Consider the following 20511-nt stretch of genomic DNA (forward strand, 5'->3'; position numbering starts at 1 on the left):
TGCGTGTGCATGCGTTTAACTTTATCCAATTCATTTTCTCTGGAAATATACTTACTCTGTCTGTCAACACCAAATTAGGCTAGGAAAACATCTGTTCTTTCCACATATCATGATTTTAGTGACATTTCACTTTTGGGAAGGGCACAAACATGGTAAAGAAGCCAACAGTATTTAAATAGTCACTGTCACATTACTGTTACATTTTTCTTTTCCATAAAATTTAGCACAATTTTCTGACATTGATTAATAATAAAGCAGTCATATTTACCATTTATGTTTAAATTATAAGCATCTGTTTGGTTTGGAAGTTACACTAGTGCATTCATCTGCCAGGAGCAGCAAAATTGTGTCATGTAACACTAAGTGAAATGATTAGTTTTAAGTTACACTAGTGCATTCATCTGCCAGGAGAAGCAAAATTGTGAAATGTAACACAAAGTGAAATAATTAGTTTCAAACGGTTCTCACTTATTTATAACATTAACTTATAGTGTCACCAACGGCCCCATTCGGAGCCCATCCATCATTTACAGTTCACTTGAAAACAAACCTGTGATTTAGGCTGTGCGTGCGCGTCAACAGCTGGGATGAGTTGCTTGAATACTAGTGAAATGTTTTCATGACCCCCACAAGGTTTCCTGAAATGAACTTGTCATGGATCCAACTACTTGAAATTGGTTTCTGCGTGGAGTGTTTGTTACTCGAAGCCAGAAACCAAAGATGAAGACATGGGAAGTTTGAAACTTTGATCTAGATACATATTATGATTGGGAATAAGGAAATGCCAATCGATGTGTCAGATGATAAAAAAAGAAAATGAAAAAGGATCAATAGAACTAAGACATAAGAACTAGTACGCCACCCAATTCCCTAACCCCACTCCCTCCCCACCCCTCCGCTCCCACAATGCTCCTACCACCTGAATTTCCAGCTTTGTTTATACTGTTTTGTTGTTTTTTTAATCAGCAAGAATCACATGTGAACTGTGAAGGCTTCGCCCCTTGTTTTTTTAATATTTTGAACCCGCCTACTGAGATTTTTTTAAAATGAGACACAACATGACAAGGGTTTCAGCAAAAAGTATGTAGCTTATATTGTTTATATTTATGACATAATCAAATCATCATAAAACAGTTATGCAAAGGCAAACATATTTCAATTGTTTTACAAGGTGATAGTGAATATGTTGAATCAAGAAAAGTTTGTGTACCAATTAGTTTTGGGTCATAGTGCGTTTTGTCACAGGCAGACTGCACTAATATGGTTTATGGGACATGCAAGTGAATACACAGACACATGACAGTGTTGACATCAATCTCAGAATCACTCATGTTGTCAGCTGCAGTGACTGATGTATGACTTGATAATAATAATAATGATAATGATGATAATAATAATAATGAATATTTGGACGCCCTATCTCCGGAGAGCTCATACCGTTTACAGATACAATTACACATGCATACATTGATGCAGATACACTTCACAATATTCATTTGCCTATACGCATCACAAAATAAACAGGTCACACACACACACACACACACACACACACACACACACACACAGGCACGCATGCACACATGCACGCACACACCAGGCATTCATACCAGTACAGCTCCATTCCTCTCTCCATCCGCCAACAATCACAGACAGACACACAGGGCGGGAAAACTAATCATAACAACTGTGGAAAAGGTGAGTTTTGAGTTTTGAGAGCTGATTTAAACAAGGACAAAGACTGAGCGTGTCGGACAGAATACGGGAGTTTGTTCCAGATGACAGGTCCAATGAAAGAGAAAGCACGTTCCGCATGGAGTTTCTTTCGCCTGTTTGGTATGCGAAAAATGCGAGTGTCACAGGAGGAACGCAGAGACCAAGATGGAAAACAGATCTGGAGGAGTTCCTGGAGATAAGGAGTAGCAGAGCCAGAGATAACATTGTAACAAATAGTGACAATCTTGTACTGAATTCTGAAAGATACAGGCAGCCAGTGCAGTTCTGGAAGGAGGGGAGAGATGTGGTCACATTTGCGTGCCTTGTAGACAAGGCGGGCAGCACAATTCATCACTTTTTGAATTTTTTCAACGTACTGCTGGGGGAGACCTGCTAACAGAGAATTGCAGTAATCTAACCATGAGAGAACAAGGAATTTAACAAGGATCTTTGTTGCGTCAACAGTCAAAAATGGTCTGATAGAAGCCATTCTGCAGATTTCAAGGTAGGCAACTTGGCAAATTTTTTAAACCTGATCTTTCGTTGAAAGCTTACTGTCAACGACAATGCCAAGATTACGAACTTTGCTGGAAAAGGGGATATTTCTCTGTCCTTCAAGAGGCAGAGATGACAGACATTCTGACAGGTTGGAATAGTCAATTAGAATTACTTCAGTATTATCCTCATTCAGCTGTAACTTGTTTACGAGGGTCCATGCCTTCATATCATTAACTCATTCCGGATGATGGAACGCTATATAGTTCCTGATGTAAGGTAGCGTTCTGGACGACGGTTTCAATGATTAAAAATTTGTCCACATTTTCCTCATGGGGTAGCATAAAAATAGCAGCTACACCAGGCAAGGGTCGAATGGAAAGTTTCTCCATGAGGTTTCCATGACTATACACTCGCTGCCCAGCTGTTCACCTTGGTACCCCACATGACAAGCTAATCTCCATATGTATCGAAAATGGTGTCACAGGCGATACAAGTGGAAATTTTGGGAGCAAACTAGATCACGACAGCGGATTCTTACTGCTGCTGAAGTGATTGAAATGCTTCAAACTGAAGGTTTTGATGTCGACGAGGATGATGAAGATGTTGAATAAAGTATCTGCGTTGAAGAAAGCTACCAGCAAGAAGGTACTGACAGTGACTCAGCTTCTGAGGGCTGTGAAGAGAGGGAGGGGTGTCGGCATACACACGATGTTAGAAGATGGGTCAGTGGGTCAAGTACTGGGAGTTTCATTCAGTTTCTTTGTGTTTTGTATTTTTTGTGATTTTTTTCCTAACCCTAACAAATGGGTCGTCTGCAGGGGAAAGCAAGGGAGAAAACTATTCGTCTGGAATGAGTTAATACAGGATCGCAGGTAGAAAACAAAATGTCAGACTGAGATCAATCACCAGAGTTGCACATTTCAGTGTCATCAGCAAACATATGATGCTGAATGTTGTGATTGGAAATCACCTCAGACAAAGGTTGGGCATACAGAATGAACAAAATTGCCCCCATAACCAAGCCCTGGGGCACTCCGTACAAAGAGGAGATGGATCAGAATCATATCCCAGGACAGAGACAACCTGCTTTCTTTCATTCAGATATGACTCGAAGAAATGAAGTGCCGTATGCTGACCACCAAAGTGAAGCTTCAGAGCTCTAACAGAATGCTGTGATCGATTGTATTGAATGCAGCACTTAAATTGAGAAGCGTCAAAACAGAAATCTGATTAGAATCACCAGCAACAAGCAGGTCATTGAAAACTCGAAGCAAAGCTGTCTCTGTACTGTGACTGGGTCTGTAAGCAGACTGAAAAATGTGCCAAAGTCCTTTTTTTTCATCATTTTCACCTGTTATCAAAAAGTTATCTCTAAGTGTTGCTGGCTGCATTCATAGCTGTTTTTGTACAGTGCATGCTTATGACTTTGGGAAAAAACCCACAAATTTTAATGTATGAACTGATCTCTTGATATTTTCCAGAACAAATGGGAATGACTTAAGCTACTTACATTTTCATAAGCTGCATTTGTTAAAAAAACACACCAAAAAACAAGCAAACAAAAAAACCAAACTGGTTAGTGTTGGAGGGAAAAAGACATGATTGTAAATTACTATAAATCATTAAAAAGTTTAATTATTTCCATTTTCTTCTTCTGCTTTCTTGGGTTGACATGTACACGTATGTACAAGTGAGCTTTTATTTGTTTCATTTTATTTTCTATTTTTTATTTCTTTTTTTTTTTTTCTATTTCATTTCATTTTTTGCCTTTGAATGAGAAGATTTTTTTGCCCAGCCATTCTCTGTTTTCTGGGGTTGCATGCTGCATATATTGTTTCCTTAACCCGCTGAAATCTGACTCAGATTACAGAATATCGTTTTTTGTAAGCATATAAACATGAAGGGCATTCAAGCACTAGCAGGTCTGCATATCTGTTGACCTTGGAATGGCCATGACGGGGAATCCAGAGCCCTCAGACTGAAAGTCCAGAACTGTAACCACTCGGCTGTTGCACCCATTCTGTTTTCTATGAAGTGTTGTGCTTTTCATGGTGGGCAGTGTGACGACCTGGACCGTAAGTGTCGGCAGCAGCAGGAACAGATCTTTGAGCTGAAGGAACAGGTCACTCACCTTCAGTCTGAACTCAAACTCAAAGGGTCACAATTTGAAGGTGGGTTCTCTCCCTTTTGATATATTCATCTTTGTCATATTGAATGAAGGAATGAAGTCTGGAAATAAGTAGTTGTCTGTGTCTGTGTCTCTGTGTGTGTGGTGCATTATGCATTTGACTCTGTCATGAATAATTTAGTTATTGGAGATTTTATCAGGTTTGAAGCTTCTTCTGGCATTGTCTTTTGATCCTAAAATAATTTACTGGCTTAGAATATGCAGTCTGTTGAAATTGGCAGCATGTAACAGTGCTTTCTGTATCAAAATCAGATTGATTTTATTTGTGCTGGTATTGAATTCTGTTGGCAGAGCGGTTGTCAGCAGAAAAGCAGAGGCAAAAAGACATGCAGCGTGATCTGGAATCCACCAAAAACAAAGAGGTGATTTCTTTCATTGTGTGTGGAGCTGTGCTGACAGTGTCGATATATTCTAGTATCTGTTGTGACCCATCTTTCCCACCAGTGTCATTACCTTGATGTTATTCATCTAGACATCCATAGACACAGCCATGTTCTTAGTGGCATTACCCTCATGTCATACATTTTGACATCCATAGACACTTGAGAAAGAATCTACAACTTGAAACATCATCCCCACTGCCCCACCATTTTCTTACGGTTTTAGACCAGTTATTTTTCAGTTCATTTTCCAAGGTCCAGCAGTCACCATTTCTTCATTCATAGACACAGCCACGTTCTCAGTAATACTATCCTCATGACATACAGGTTCAGTATTGCATGGTTTCTGTGAAGGAGTCTCTGTCGCATTCTAGTGTAAACAGAAAGCAAACCAAATGGTACATACCTAGATAACAGTTCCCACGGATCTTCTGATGGTCTGTGTAATAAATAGACAGTGCATTGATGTAATTAATTGAAATGACATCTGTTCCTTTGCTAAATATTTAGGTTTACACTTACAGGAATGTGGAGTGATGGCCTAGAGGTAACACGTCCACCTAGGAAGCGAGAAAATCTGAGCGCGCTGGTTCGAATCATGGCTCAGCCGCCAATATTTTCACCCCCTCCACCAGACCTTGAATGGTGGTATGGACGCTAGCCATTCAGATGAGACGAAAAACTGAGGTCCCTTGTGTAGCATGCACTTAGCACATGTGAAAGAACCCACTGCAACAAAATGGTTATTCCTGGCAAAATTCTGTGGAAAAATCCACTTCGATAGGAAAAACAAATAAAACTGCACACTGGGGAAAAAAAACAAAACAAAAAAACAACAACAAAAAAACACACACACACAGAAATCTGTTGTGATAAAAAGAAATACAAATATAATAATCAATTAGAAGAAGAGAAGAGAGAGGGTTCAAGGGAGGAAGGCAGAGACAAATGGAAAACAGAGACAGAGTGAGAAAAGGGTGATGGGTTGAGATTCAGATCAAACTAGCCAATTATATCAATATGTACATACACACACACACGCATGCACGCACGCATGCACACGCATACATGCATAAATAATGGTAGAGGAAAAGCGAAACATCTTCCCTACTATCCAAAATAAAAGGTATTAATATCATCTTGTCAAGGTGGTTTCTTCCCATGAAGGACATTACTGAACAAAGAGCTTTCTGACACATTTATTGTCTGTGCCATGTTCCATTCTATGTTAGATTTTCATGACTGCTGGTATGTGTTAGTTTAGATGTGGTTAATAATTGTTATTGGCATCAGTGTGATTAATTATAAAACAACAATAACATCAACAGCAACAACTACAACAAAAACAATGATAAATTTTCATGAATCCACAGTTACCATGAAATCATTTATTTTTTTCGCTGCAAATAAGTTCTGAATTTGATTTGAATTTTGATTTATAGAGTTGATGAGGTTTACTGTTATAATCATTGAATTCATGGAATCACAGTACTTATGAAACCAATATTTTGATAATTATTATTTTGTGCTGTTATGTTGTACCGTGCTGTAGTGTCCTGTACTGTACTTTGCTGTGGGGGGGTATAGTAAGTGTATGCATGTGTGTTTGTATGAGAGAGACAGAGTGTGTGTGCGTGAAGGAGAGAAAGGATGATATGGGGAAAGGAAAGAGTAAGTTTTCCAGTATGGTTGATACTGGAGGATTGATGTGAGTGTGTGTATGTGAATGATCACATTTGTTTTTGCCCTTGTGTGTGTATTTCTACTTATAAACCTTCATTTCAAACAATGCACATACACTTAACATTTGTGTTAGTACACATAGGTGTTTGTGTGCAAAACAGTGTCTTCAGTTTCTGTGTTTGTGCATGGGGTCAGCTAATAATTCATGATGCTATATCTTCAGTGAAAAATATACCTATGAATAGTTCGATCAAATACTAAGTTTTTTAATGATGCAGTTTTTAATTCTGTTAGACTGGTCAGTGCATCCAAAGTTGAAACACACAAGACACACACACACACACACTAGCACGCAGACACACATGCACACACGCACACGCACACACTATATATGTATGTACACAGATGTGTGTGCACACAAATGTAAATGTATGCATGCATCCCAATGACATATCAACATAAATGAGCAGAATTTATAAACAGTCTCCTCAGGCATGAGATTTCAGCAAGATCAGAAAATGATGGCGCACCTGCTTAGATTTTGTCATCAGTGCCAGAACTCTGTCTGATGATGAAGGTCTCCATTGTCTGTGACAGCTGGCACACCTGAAGCAAGAGGCTGATGACATGGAACGTGCATTGCGGGAACGCATCCATAAGATGGAGTCTCACCGTCTGGAACTGGAAGAAGAGATATCGCGGCTCAAGTCCAATAACATGGTGGACAAGTTGAATGCTGAAGAACAACTACAGTCTGCCAAGACACGCATCAAGGCTGAAGAGGCAAGAGAAAAAATATTGCTTTAAAATTGCTCTAGATTAGGTGGGTTTTTTGGCCCACGGCCAGCTCCTACCCAGTGTTCAGTGTGCTATGGGCTTAAATGGGGAGACTAGGACCACACATTCGAGTATCATCCACTTCACAGATGTGTCTGTGGGTGTGTTGTTCTAACTACCTGACCAACACTGCAAGTGTCTGTATCTCTTTGGTCTGGTTGACGCCGGGATATCATTATGACAGGAAGCGTAGAGTACAGCCTTGTCACGTAGTCCCAAAACAAAATGGGCCTCCATAGCAACATCGTCATCATCATTGTCATCCTCCTCCTCATTCTTCATCATCATCAGTGTAAACAAAAAAGTCCCAGAGTCTGTGGCCTTGCATACCCTGCTGTCATAGTGACTTCAGTTTCGATACACCTCCACTTCTGTGCTTGGGGTGAGTTCTGTCAAGGTCTTCAGTGTGAGCAGATTTATGGGGGGCTGTTGTTGGAGGTACGTGGTGGCAGTCTCTACTCTGGGAGGGCGCTTACTCAGTCTGGCTTCATGAACAAGCCATTATTGTCAATAGGGGGCTTAACAGGTGGTGTCCTAAGTACCTTGCATCAGAACAGGCACCACTGAACATACCAAAGTGACTCAGCAGCAGTGCGGGTCTCCTCTGGTGTGTGGCCTCCTGTCAACCTAACATCAATGGTTCCCTGTGGACTGCCAACGCTGGGACTGTGACAGATGAACCCGGGTGTGGCCGTGTAAGGGGGAACTCGGAATGAGTGGTGTGGGAGTAATGTCACTGAAACGATGCAAATGACAGGGCAGCACAAAAAACAAAAAACAAAAAAATCAAACTGAAAAATAATTTACCTCTATAGAGTTGGCTTTTCTTGTTAATATCATAGTCTTCTCTTGAGGTCCTCTTCAGGCAAATGCATGTCAATGTTAACCCCTGGAAGCAAGATTTGTGTCCAGCATTATAAGATATGCTTGCACAGGGGCCAGCATGAGAAGAGAGGGAGTGAAAAAAGATTAGCCAGGTCAGGTGCCCATTGAGTTCAAGTGCTTAGTGGGGCACTGCAGATTCAGATGTATGTGAGTTTAGGTGTTTTTTGTTGTTGTTGTTGTTGGTGGTGGTGGTGTGAGTGTGTGTGTGTGTGTGTGTGTGAATTGATAAGTAGGGTTGGAGTAGGAATTTTTTTGCAGTTGTTTCAGTTATTAAAAAAGTGTATGTATATATATATATATATATATATATATATATATATATATATATATCTGTGTGTGTGTGTGTGTGTGATTATTCTGTCTGCAATGAATGTGCAATACAGTATGTTATGTTCCTATGTTTAAAACTCGTTCATTGTTTCTTTCTGTTTTTAAGATATATTACCTGTAATGTGTGGAGTGAATGTCTGAAACAGTGTAGGCATTCATCTCATATCAAATATTTGTCTCACAACCATATTTCTGTGTAGAGTATTTGTTTATATTGTGATGGTGCACCTGGCCGGATTTCTCTAAATTATTTCAAATTTCTAATTTGAGATGATAGATTTATTCTCATCTGTGCTAGAAATTTCATCTTTTCTATTCTTATTTTTTATTCATTTTATTTTGCTTTATTTTTATTTATTCATTTATTTTGCTTCTGGCATTGTCCTTTTCTTTCTGTCATCTCTTCCTTCCCTGCTTGTCCATTTACCCTTTTTTTTCCTAGAGAGCTTGATTTTTTAAAAATAATTAATTTTTTTTGGTATTTTCTTGACTTGATAATTGGCCATTCTTACAAAGATTGTTGCTGCTAGGAAGTGTGAGTTACCATGATAATTGGCCATTCTTACTAAGATTGTTGCAGCTAGGAAGTGTGAGTTGCCATGATAATTGACCATTCTTATGAAGATTGTTGCAGCTAGGAAGTGTGAGATGCCATGATAATTGGCCATTCTTATGAAGATTGTTGCAGCTAGGAAGTGTGAGTTGCCCAGTGATATTTTTTTGTTTTGTTGGTCTTTTATTATTTATAAATTTGTGTATTATTTTTAATTATAATTGTTTTCAGATTGCTTTTTTAATCCTGTAGCAAAAAAAAAAAAGAATGCTAAACATCATAGGCATGTTCTAGGGTTATTTGCATGATTGTGATGGTACTTATGCTTAATTTTCTTTTCAAATTTTTTTTCAGGTTCTATGGGATCGATATTGACAATGTTTTCAGCCTAGCTCTGTTTCTTTTAGTTGTATTCTCTTGTAATTTGTGAAGGTGAGATTATTCTAGGAGAAAGGATGCTATCTGAGTCTTGGAGAGATGTTACTAACATGAAGGGGATGCTCAGACTGACTTGGGGTGGGAAGCTGTGACTATTAAAAGGGTTTTATGTTTAAAGGGTCAGAATGCATCTGGTAGACTTGTCAGGCAGTTAGTTCTGGAATGCAAACGCAAATGAAAAGATTGCATTTTTATACCAGCACAATAGATACATGAATACCTAGTCATGACACTTCCTTTCCCCTTGTCGAAATGAAATGAATCGGACCTAACATGTTGCAATATTCTTTTTCATTCTTTACAAAGTTCATGTTCTTTGAACAGGATGTTAAAGAGGTACAGGAGGTAGAACAGGCACAGGAGAATACATATCAGGGATTGGGCCAGAGGCATGCGTGGTGTTACGCGTCTTTGCATTCAGAATTTCGGCCGAATTGAGTGTTCAGTAGGAAGGGCTACTGTCTATTTCATGTCATGTGATGGTTCCCTCTCTGGTTCATTGATGATGTGGTCCATGTGGATGTAGAAGGTTTTGTGTGCTAACTGGACCATGTAGTCCACAGGCCCCAGATGCTGCACAATAGTGCCCACAGCCCCTGAACTGTCGCACAGCAACAAGTTTGCCTGGTTGGAAAGAATGCAATCACTGGTTCTTTTTCTATTGCTGCTTCCTCTGGATGGTCGTATCTGGATCTGGCCTCACCAAGGTGAGCCAGGTACACAGTTACCTTTTCAGGAACAGCTGGGAAGGATTCAAACCAGTCGTATTGTGAGGTGAAGAGTGATAGACCAGTAGCAGTTTGATAGTTGGTGTTCCTTGGAGAGGTGTGGGTCTGCATTCTTCAGGCTCTTCTTCAGGTTCAGTGGACCAGATGCAGCTCTATTTAATGCTGGATGATAAGGGGCTGAGTGTTGTGCTTGATCCCGTTCAGTTGCATGAAGTGGTAAAAAGATAGTAAGTAAACTGAGGTTCGTTATCACTAACAGTAATTTTTGGCCTATAAGGCATTACTTTTTTATTTTTTACTCAAATCCGACCCCTGCATCTTATCGGCTATATGCACCATATTTGGGTCTGAAAACTAAATTCTGACCATCACGTGGGGCCACCTTACACAACAAACTCTATGACAATAATCACAATAAATTCTCACACTCACCCTGAACAGCAACACTTCAGTCTTACCATTGTTTGATTCGACATGGTTCATATTCACCATCAAATCAAATTGAAACCAAGCCGCATACTACAAAAAATTTTACCAGAACATGATCACAGTTCACCCCTTGGCCATGAAAAAAGAGCAGTGTCTGAGTTTGGGATAAGTTTATGGTGTGAAAGTAGAGAAATCGGAAGTGAAATGATTGTGAAGTGAAATGACCTTGCAAATGGAGAGAGTTACCACTCTTTACTATTTGTTAATCATCTCATCTCCTGGCCACATTATTTGTTAATTTCCAGTTGAAAAACTACTGAGGCAACCATGTGTTTGTTCTGTATTGTCTATGTGTTCTGTGTGGCTTGTTCAGGATTAAAGAGGCTATGCCAGTCTTGAATAAAAGCTAATTTGTGTTTGCACATTTCTTCTGTCTTTGCTGCTGTGTGCACATGTCAAATTATTGGTATAAGGACAGGCCCAGCGCTTCATTTTTTGAGGAAGTGTCTGGGTTTGTTTCAATGTATCTTTTATTTACCTGTGTGTTAGCTGAATCGGTAGCGTAAGCAGCAACTGACATGAATTTTTTTTCTCTCCAAACACCAGAGTCAAAGCCTCAGCCTCCTTTTCTGTTTGGGCACAGCTTTTTCTCTGTCCCTGTCAGAGTCCTTAATGCAGAAGCTACTGGTTGGTGATATCCTTCTGGCATCTCATGACTGATCACTGCACCAAGACCTACAGACAGTGCATCACATTCCAGCCAAACTGGTCTGCTGCAGTAAAAATTAGGACATGTGCAGATGCCAGCATTTCTTTGGTTTTCTTGAATGTTGCTTGGTATTCTGGAGTCCAGGACATTACAGCTTTGTCTCATTATCCAGGCATGATTTCATTTTCGAGTTTTATCATCTAGTATCCATGCTTGGTGTTTAGTTTGCTGAAGACTGTCAATCCACTGCAGCTGTTGGTGAGTTCATCTGACATTGGAGTCTGGTAGTGTGTTCTTTTGATACACCTGTTGAGTGCTATGAGGTCAAGACAAACACAGAGACCGCCTCTTCACTTCCTGCTGAAGGCAAATGCCTTGTCCTTGAGATAGTTGTGCAGAGGCTGATGTTCTAATAATAATAATAATGGTATTTATATAGCGCTGAATCTTGTGCAGAGACAAGTCAAAGCGCTTTCGTACCAGTCAGTCACATGCATGCATAACTCTAAAACTGGAGAAACTGAATACAAGGAAGAGGCAGGGAAGGGAGGCTATTTTGGGAAGAGGTGGATTAAGCCTTAAGCCAGACTTGAAAGAGCTGAGTGTGGAGACTTGACAAAGCGAAAGAGGAAGCTCATTCCAATTGCAAGGTCCAGAGACAGAGAAAGAACAGCAGCCAACAGTCGAGTGTTTGAATCTGGGTATGCGTAAACAGAGTGGATCCGAAGCCGATCGTAGTGAACGAGATGGAGTGTAGAGGTGAAGGCAGCCGCAGAGATAGGAAGGGGCAGATTTGTGAATACATCTATAACATAGAGTGCTGATCTTGTACTTTATTCGGTGTGAGACAGGGAGCCAGTGGAGATGTTGCAAAAGAGGAGTGATGTGCTCAGATCTTTTCTTTCTGAGGATGAGTTGGGCAGCAGAGTTTTGTATGCGCTGAAGGGACTGAATGGATGAAGCAGGCAAACCAGACAATAGAGAGTTACAGTAGTCAAAGCGAGAGAGAATGAGAGAAACAAGAAGTCTAGATGTTGCGTCAGTGGACAGATATTTCCGGACGGAACTGATGCGCCGCAGTTGACAGTAGCAGGATTGACATGTCTGACTGATAAATTTTTGCATGGACAGTTTGTTGTCAAGGACAATACCGAGGTTCCTGACTGACCTGGAAAGAGGGATGGATGTACTGCCAAGTTTGATTGTGTCAATTGTGAAGGAAGACAGTTTTTGTTTAGTTCCTATGATCATTGCTTCAGTTTTGTCCGCGTTCAATTGTAACTTATTTCGAGTCATCCAGTTTTGAATGTCCAGGAAGCAGTTGGATGTTTCTTGCAAGAGCAACGACAATTTTTCAGGGGTATCACTCTTCTGGAGTTGAGTGTCATCAGCATAAGAATGATGACTGACATTATGGCGGTTGATAATTTCAGCGAGAGGAGCAGTGTGAAGAGCACTGGGCCTAAAACAGATCCCTGTGGAACTCCATGTTCGATTTTAACGGGTTCAGATTGGAAATGATCAACAATGACAGATTGGAATCAATCAGTGATCTCAGATAAGATTTGAACCAGTTTAGAACAGTGCCGCTGATACCAAATGTAAAATGAAGATGGGAAAGAAGGATTGAATGGTCTATCGTGTCGAAGGTGGCTGACAAGTCGAGAAGAGTGAGAAGGGAAATTTTTCCTGAGTTGGACACTAGCAGTAGATTATTCATGATGTGGAGGAGAGTGGTTTCAGTGCTGTGGTCAGCGCGATAGGCAGACTGAAATGAGTGGATGAGATTGTCGAAACAAAGGTGGTTGTTGAGCTGCTTCAGGACAGCTTTTTCAAGGAGTTTGGACATGAATGGAAGATTAGAAACTGGTCGATAGTTTTTCAAAATGTTTGTGTCAAAGTTGGGTTTCTTCAGAAGAGGCTGGACAATTGCAGTTTTGAAAGTGGATGTTCTGTCACTAGATTAACTTACTTAGTACTGCCAGTTAGCTCCCCTGACTTTCCCCTCAGCTGTATGGGTAAGAAATAAAATCACCAAAAATTAAATGTTCGAATTTATGAACTGAAAACTTCCAGACTGATCAGTAACATAATGAGTTAGTTGGGGACAAAATTTAAAACTTCTCCCTTGTTATGCTATCATACAGTGTGATGATGAAATTATCCATATTTTTTATTCAAAATATGCACACACTGATGACTTGTAATCGAATCCAGGAAAGCACACAGAGTTTGAAACAGATTAAATTCAGAATGTTGAATAGCCATGATAGGGTCCCTTCATCTAATTCTGTTGTCTGCCTTGTGACAGACGAAACTGGGTCAGACGCCATTGTTGACACACATTGTTCACGTGAACCAGTCACCACAAAAATAACTCTCCTGCTCATAAGCACAGCAACAAGCACTGCATTTATTGGTCGCAGTTGAGAGTGGAAAGGTCAGTTAAGATATTCTTAGCTCATAATGTCATCATGGAAATTAGATGCCTGTCCAAAAATTCAAAACTAAGGCCCCGATGGGGGCTCTTCATCTGAAATGGTTGTGAACAGTAGGGCCTTTCATCAAGAGTGTGTTAAGCAGGAACTGGGTGTAGTACTGGACCATTCCTGGATATGATCTATCTGAGTTCACTGACTATGGTGGGAACTGGAGCTTCAGTGATGGTCTTTACTTTGGTATTGGATGGTATTGTTGATGAGATGCCCTAAGTATTGGTCTTTTAAGAACTCGCATTTTTCTGTCGGCAGCCGCAGACTGTGGTCTTCCAATTGCTTCAAAACTTGGTCAAGGCCATCAAAATGCTCCTCTATAGTAGTGTTAGTCACCTCCACATTGTCCATGAACACCACTTCATCAGGAATGCCTTGTAGAATCTGTTCCATGGTGCTGTGAAACAAGGCAGGAGCAGAGGCAGTTCCAAAAGTGAGTCTATGGTATCTGTATAGACCCTGATGAGTAGTGATTGTCAACAGTTCTTGTGAATCCTCATCCACTTCAACTGGTGGTAATCCTGTGCAAGGTCAAGCTTTGAAAAGGCCTTGCCATCGGCCGATGTACCAAACAGATCAGATGGTGCAGGCAGTGGGTACTAGTCCATGTCCAGAGCTGGGTTCACACTGTTATTTAAAATCACAGCAGCTCTTCTTCTACTTTCAGGCGAACTGCAAATGGTGCTGGTTTGGCTTTCAAAAACTTAGGTATTGAGCTTGATTTCTGGTGCAGTTTTGCCATAAACTTCCACATTTTCCCCAGTCTTTGAAAGATTGCTGTGTGGTTTTTCAGAACTTATTCCAATGATCTTGGTTTTACACTGAAAACAGTATTCCAGTCAAGCCTGGTTTCACCCAGCCAGTCTCTGCTGACTATGGTTGGCTGGCCTGTGATATCCACCCACGAGCAGCTCCAACTCGTTGACCAGACCCCTTTACAAGTTTCTGACTCTTTGCAGCTTCCAAGTAAAGGATGAGTTTTGCCTGAATAGGCGTAGAGCCTCAGTTTTATAGTTGTCAACTCATTTCCCAAACTACTGAAGAAAGTATCTTTGAACATGATGTATCAATCTGCATCTCCATGGGTTGTTCACTTGCATTACAGAACCCATGGAGCGTTCTTTGCCTTCTTTGTGGAATGGTGAAACATCCCCATGAAACTATCCCTCTCATCTTCTGTTTCACTCTTATCTTCATCCTCTCTGGTGATGAAATGGTTTATAGCAGCAGGCATGCTTTTGCACATTGCTTGCAAGCGATCTTTCCTCCTGCAGTTCCTGCACTTGTTGGCCTTATACTTACAGCTTTATGGATCATGGTCCTTGCCACAGATGTAGAAGCCACGTTGGGTGTCTTTGCCACTGCTTCTCACTGCTCTGCCACTCTTCTCTCACTGTACCGTCCTTCTCTGGGCTGGCTTTGCTCTTCTGCAGAAAGCTGCCACCCTTTTCACTGTGCTTACCACCTAATACTACTTGATTCACACTGGCACAAGCCTCACAATCTCTGCTTGTGAAGTTTCTGGATAACTTCAGACTTTATTATGTCCTCATAAGATAAGGGAAATTCCCTTGTAAAAACACAAGTACAAACACAAAGAAAAAAACGAAAGAAAAAAAGGTGGAGCAAAAGTTTATCAGTTCGTATCACCAGAAATACCCTTGTCTGGTGTCAACAAAGAAGGGGACATACTTTGTTTTCTCCACGACATGCAAAACTGACATCTCGTGTAAGCATGGCAGTTTGTTTGATTGTACTCGGCACTGTGATACCAAGACACATGTGGACAGTGAAATTGGAATCATGTTTATACCCCACTGGATTATGCAAGTTTAGTTTATGGTCTTTCCTCAAGTTTTTCAGTCAGTTAGAATCCTGTTGTTTATAGCCCAGTGGACTAATCAAGTTCAGTTCATGGATATGAATTTAAGTTTTTCATCCTGTTTATTGCCCATCTGATTGCAGCCAGGTGGGATTGGAAGCCTCCTCCCATTTGACACATTTGAGCACTAATTTCTTCAATTGAAAGCATTGAAGTAAACCTGGTTACTACTATACTAGAGTGTGTGTGTGTGTTGGGGGGGGGGGGGGGGGGGGCATTTGACATGGATGTAAATAAATGCCAGTTTTGGGATGAACATCAACACTAATGATTGCCTGTTCCCTTCATCTATCAGTCGTCTCAGTACTCATTAAGTACAATTTTATCAAGCTGTTTATCTAAGGTAAGAAAACAATTCAATTGTCTTTATCATAATAATGATATAATATTTATGTCAACTTTGGTGGTAAAAAATGCTCAGTAAAAAAAATACTACAATCTGCAACTCTGAAACTAATCTTTTTGCCCATTCAAGCTACACCTGTATTTGTTTGGGGGTAATCAGGTCTGGTACACTTGTGAGCACACTTGCACATGCTTGCATGCTCGCTTGCTCACCCTTTCTCTCCCTCTCTCTCTCTCGCACCCACACACATGCAGGAGTCATTGCTGTCAGCAACATGAGGTGCTTGGTTCACAGTTCTGTGTTGAACGGTTGAACAGCCACTAGAATGAGAGTTCTGCTTTCGCATGGTCCTGGCCTTAAAACAATGCAGGCTATGAGAACACAGGACTGCACCGCACAGTGGAGAGGGTGGGATGCTTATGCCATGATCGCTTTCAGCTTCTTGGTGGTTGCTTGCTCAAAGGGGGTGGTTGGCATCACAAGGTCTTCCTTCATGAGTCAAACCTTCTCTCCAGGTGGTCTTCTCCAGTCTGTTGGTGTCAGCTTTCTTGGCGCTGCCAAAATAGCATTCTTTGCAGAGCATGACACCTTGGACAACTGCCTGGAAGAAGAGGGACAGTATCTGCTGTCTGATGTGAAAAGACCTCAGCTTCCACAGAAAATAATCATCTTGCAGCAGGTGTCCACATTGACAACCCAGCACAGCTTGTCATCGATAACGGTTCCCAGATACTTTATGGAGCTGACAGTTTCTACTGGCTGGCCCTTATTGGACACATCCAGCTCCAGAAAGTTGGTCTCACACCAGCGCTGGACAGCTCACAGATACTCCATGTCATCCTGCACCATGAGGCCAGTCAAGGAGGTGTCATCTGCAGACTTGATCGGCAGGATAGAATCTTCACTATTGTTGCAGCCTGCTGTGTAGATAGTGACGAGAACTGGGGTTGGCATGCATCCTTGTGGGGCTCCATTGTTGGTAGTCAGTCTGTAAGGAATTCTTGTCCAAAGTGGTTTCAGAGAATTTTCGTGGGAAAGGGCATTTCATATAATTAGTAAAATTCAAGATTTTAATTTGAAATGGCTCCAAGTTCAATATTACATAGAATACTTGGAACAAATATTATTCTGAAAGAAACAGGGTTTGTGAATAATAACTATTTTGATGTTTGCAACAATGTAAAGGACAACATCAAACACATATTTTGGAGATGCAGACATTTAAAACCCTTTTGGCGAAGGTTTGAAGATTTACTGAGGGTAAAATTTATTGATACTGTTAGGAAAAAAGTACATCTATAAATATAAATTGACAAATGCAGACCCACTCTAACAGCTAACAGTTTTGAAAGATACATTTGATGGTGCTATGAGATAGAAGAAGACAGTGCAAGAATACAGTGCAATATGCAAGATTTTAAAACAAAGTGGCTGTCTTACAACACATTGATTACAGATGTTTCTAAAATAGTAAATGTAGAACAGTGACAATATAAAACATGTCTCAAAGTACTTTCCAAGTATTTGATGTACAGTAACAATATTAAACATGTCTAAAAGTAATATCCAAGAATGTGATGAATCTGATACAAGTGATTTTTTTTTTCTTTTTTCTTTTGTTTCTTTCTGCTGGACAACAATTCCAATTCATATGTTTATTAGAAGTGGTTGTTGATTTTGTTGTTGTTGTTCTGTCCGTTTGTTTATTTGTTTACTTATTTAATCACAGTTCATTTTTTCACATTTCTTAAAAAAGCATTACTTATTCAATTATTTGTTCATTATGTTATTATGAACTGAACAAAATACTGATTATGATGATGATGATATTTCAGTATGAGAAATATAACCTTCAATGCAAGGGACAAAAAAACATCAACAAAAAACAAAAGAAAAAAGTCAGTAGGGGGCTTAGTAGGTGGTGTCCTAAGTATGTTAAATAAGAACAGGCACTACTGAACATTACTGAAGTGACTCAGCTGCAGTACAGGGTCTCCTCTTGTGGGTGGCCTCCTAGTGACCAAACATCAATGGATTTTTGTGGACTGCTGATGCTGGGACTGTGACAGATGAACTCAGCTGTGGTTGTGTATTGGGTACTCATAATGAGCAGTATGGGAGTAATGCCACAGAAATGGTGCAGATGATGGGGAAGCAAAACAAAACAAAACAAAAACCTCTTGGCAGGTAGGAGCGAAAGACAACACTGATCAGTTAATGTCCTTACAGCATACAAACTCCTTAACTGTTACATTGGTGCACTGCCTGGAGTTTACACACACACAGACACCATCACCTTTAATCTGTCTCATATTGGATCAGTCCACTTAATGAAATGTGAAACTGTGAATGCCCTTATAGCCGTCATTTTCCATAGGCCATGTTTCCGAAAAACAAATGAAATTTGCCTCTGTGCATTCACAGCAATATTTCATGCATGCAGCAAGTTCTGTTTCTTTATTTCTAATTGACAGAACGTTGCCAAAGACTACTGAAGGCAGCAAATGTCTGTATCTGCATCTTCTAGCTTTTCTGTCTCTCACTCCCCCTTTCTTCCTCTCTTACAGAGTTGCTTTACTAGGGCTGACATACTTGGCAATGCGAGTGAACCCATACTTTCAGCACTTGAACAACATGCTGTCTGTTCAGCAAAAAGTCACAGGTTCCATACTGAGAAATACTTCCCCTGCCTTCTTGAAAGTTAGTGTTTTCTCTTCCCAAAGTTTTCTCTGTGTGTCTGGTCTCTCAAACCAGTAACAAACACTTTATTCAGAAAATTGTCAAATGCACAGTCTGCTGCCAGTTCTTACTGTGCTGCCACAAAATCACCCACTTGTTCACTGTGTCTTAAATTTTGCAGCAGTTAAGAAGGTGTCCACTTGTTCTTCATTACCTTTGTTGGCTTTGAAAAATGAATCTTAACTCACTCGGGACGACAAGTTTTCTCCCTTGCTTTTCCCCACAGACGGCCCATTTGTAAGGGTTTGGAAAAAAATTACAAAAGATACAAAATACTGTGTAAGAAAATGAAACTTTCAGAACTGGTTTATTACGTGTTGAGCTATTACATATAAAAAAAAAATCAAATTTCTCATATTTGTACAGTTTTGCCATATGTAGAAAATACTGCCAATTTTTCACCCCAAATCACCATACCCATGCTCGCTTTCTGCATTAAATTTGCTTTCTTCTTCGTCATCATCCACCTCTTCAATGTCCGACCCTTCAGTTTGTAGCATTTCAAGTACTTCGGCAACCCTAAAACGTTGCCGTCACTACCTTGTTCGCTTCACAACATTCTGAGAAGAGCCCGCTTTGCTAACAGGCTGGCACGCGAGCAGACGACCGGTCAGTGACTTTGTCAGCGTGTGTACGAGACGGGCCACACATCCCAAGCTGACCAATCATACTGTTTGATTGTGGAGTGACCCAGAATAGCGCACTCTGCTTGGCTAATCACAAATTCACGTGTACAGCACATGATGGAATTTTACTTTTGGAGAATGCTATTCCATTCCTTCGTCCGAATCCGAAAACATTTTGTGTAGGAATGCGTGAGCATTCCTTCGTCCGGAGAGAGTTAATCTGTCAAAGTGGCGGCATCACCAAACACACTATCACAATTTGTTTTTTTTCTGACATAGCCATTGTCTGTGTTACACGCTCAACAGTTCAACATTGCAGCACTGAGACAGCAAAAGAAGTATTTAAAAGAAAAGAAAAAAAAGGAAGAAAAGTTTTATCTGTCGTCAGTGTCTGTCTGAGAAAATACAAGTCCTGAATGAATACACTGTACTTGTCCTGGGTTCACAGAAATAATCCTTGTCACCACTTGTCATGTTTTTATGCCATCATCGACACATGTGTATGCTGACATAGTTGTATCTTTAGACTGTATTTTCTTCTAAGTTATGGAGTTGAGATTAGAGTATTCCAGGAGGAAGGAAGTTATCTATCATTGAGTCTGGGAGAGATGTTACTAACTTGAAGGGGATGCCCAGACTGACTTGTGGCGGGAAGGCAGTGACTATCAAAAATTTTATCTTTAAATGGTCAGAATGCATCTGGTAGACTTGTCAGGTGGTTAGTTCTGGAACTACTTAGACACATGAAAAGATTACATTTTCATATTGGCATAATAGCTGCATTAACTTAGTCATTACACTCAACTCTTCTGCTATGATCAGGATCAACGGCATCGTCAGTTGGAGGAGAGAGTACGTGTGCTGCAGACCAGTAAGGATGAGCTGCAGAGCCACAGCAACCAGCAGGCCTCCCTGGTGTCAGAGCTGCAGAGCAGGAACAGCAGTCTGACACTGGAGGTGGAGAATTTCAAACGTCGTATGGAGGAGATGGGGCAGGTCAGTGTTTTTTCTATTAGCATCTAATCTAACCATGCCATATGACCAAATGATGT

The 20511-nt window shown here is 40.5% G+C and overlaps 1 protein-coding gene across 1 annotated transcript in view; it reads left to right on the forward strand.

The window, feature by feature from the left end:
• Positions 1 to 1529: 1529 nt before the first annotated feature.
• Positions 1530 to 20511, forward strand: part of LOC143282601 (leucine-rich repeat-containing protein 45-like) — a 34903-nt gene continuing 15921 nt past the window's right edge. The window contains exons 1-5 of the mRNA XM_076588269.1: positions 1530 to 1698; positions 4274 to 4385; positions 4694 to 4764; positions 7063 to 7248; positions 20282 to 20455. Of these exons, the coding sequence (XP_076444384.1) occupies positions 1576 to 1698; positions 4274 to 4385; positions 4694 to 4764; positions 7063 to 7248; positions 20282 to 20455 (666 nt within the window). The 5' untranslated portion in view covers positions 1530 to 1575. The remainder of the gene's footprint in view (positions 1699 to 4273; positions 4386 to 4693; positions 4765 to 7062; positions 7249 to 20281; positions 20456 to 20511) is intronic.

The sequence above is a fragment of the Babylonia areolata genome, chromosome 1 (assembly GCF_041734735.1).
Source record: "Babylonia areolata isolate BAREFJ2019XMU chromosome 1, ASM4173473v1, whole genome shotgun sequence".
Taxonomy (NCBI): Eukaryota; Metazoa; Mollusca; class Gastropoda; order Neogastropoda; family Buccinidae; genus Babylonia; species Babylonia areolata.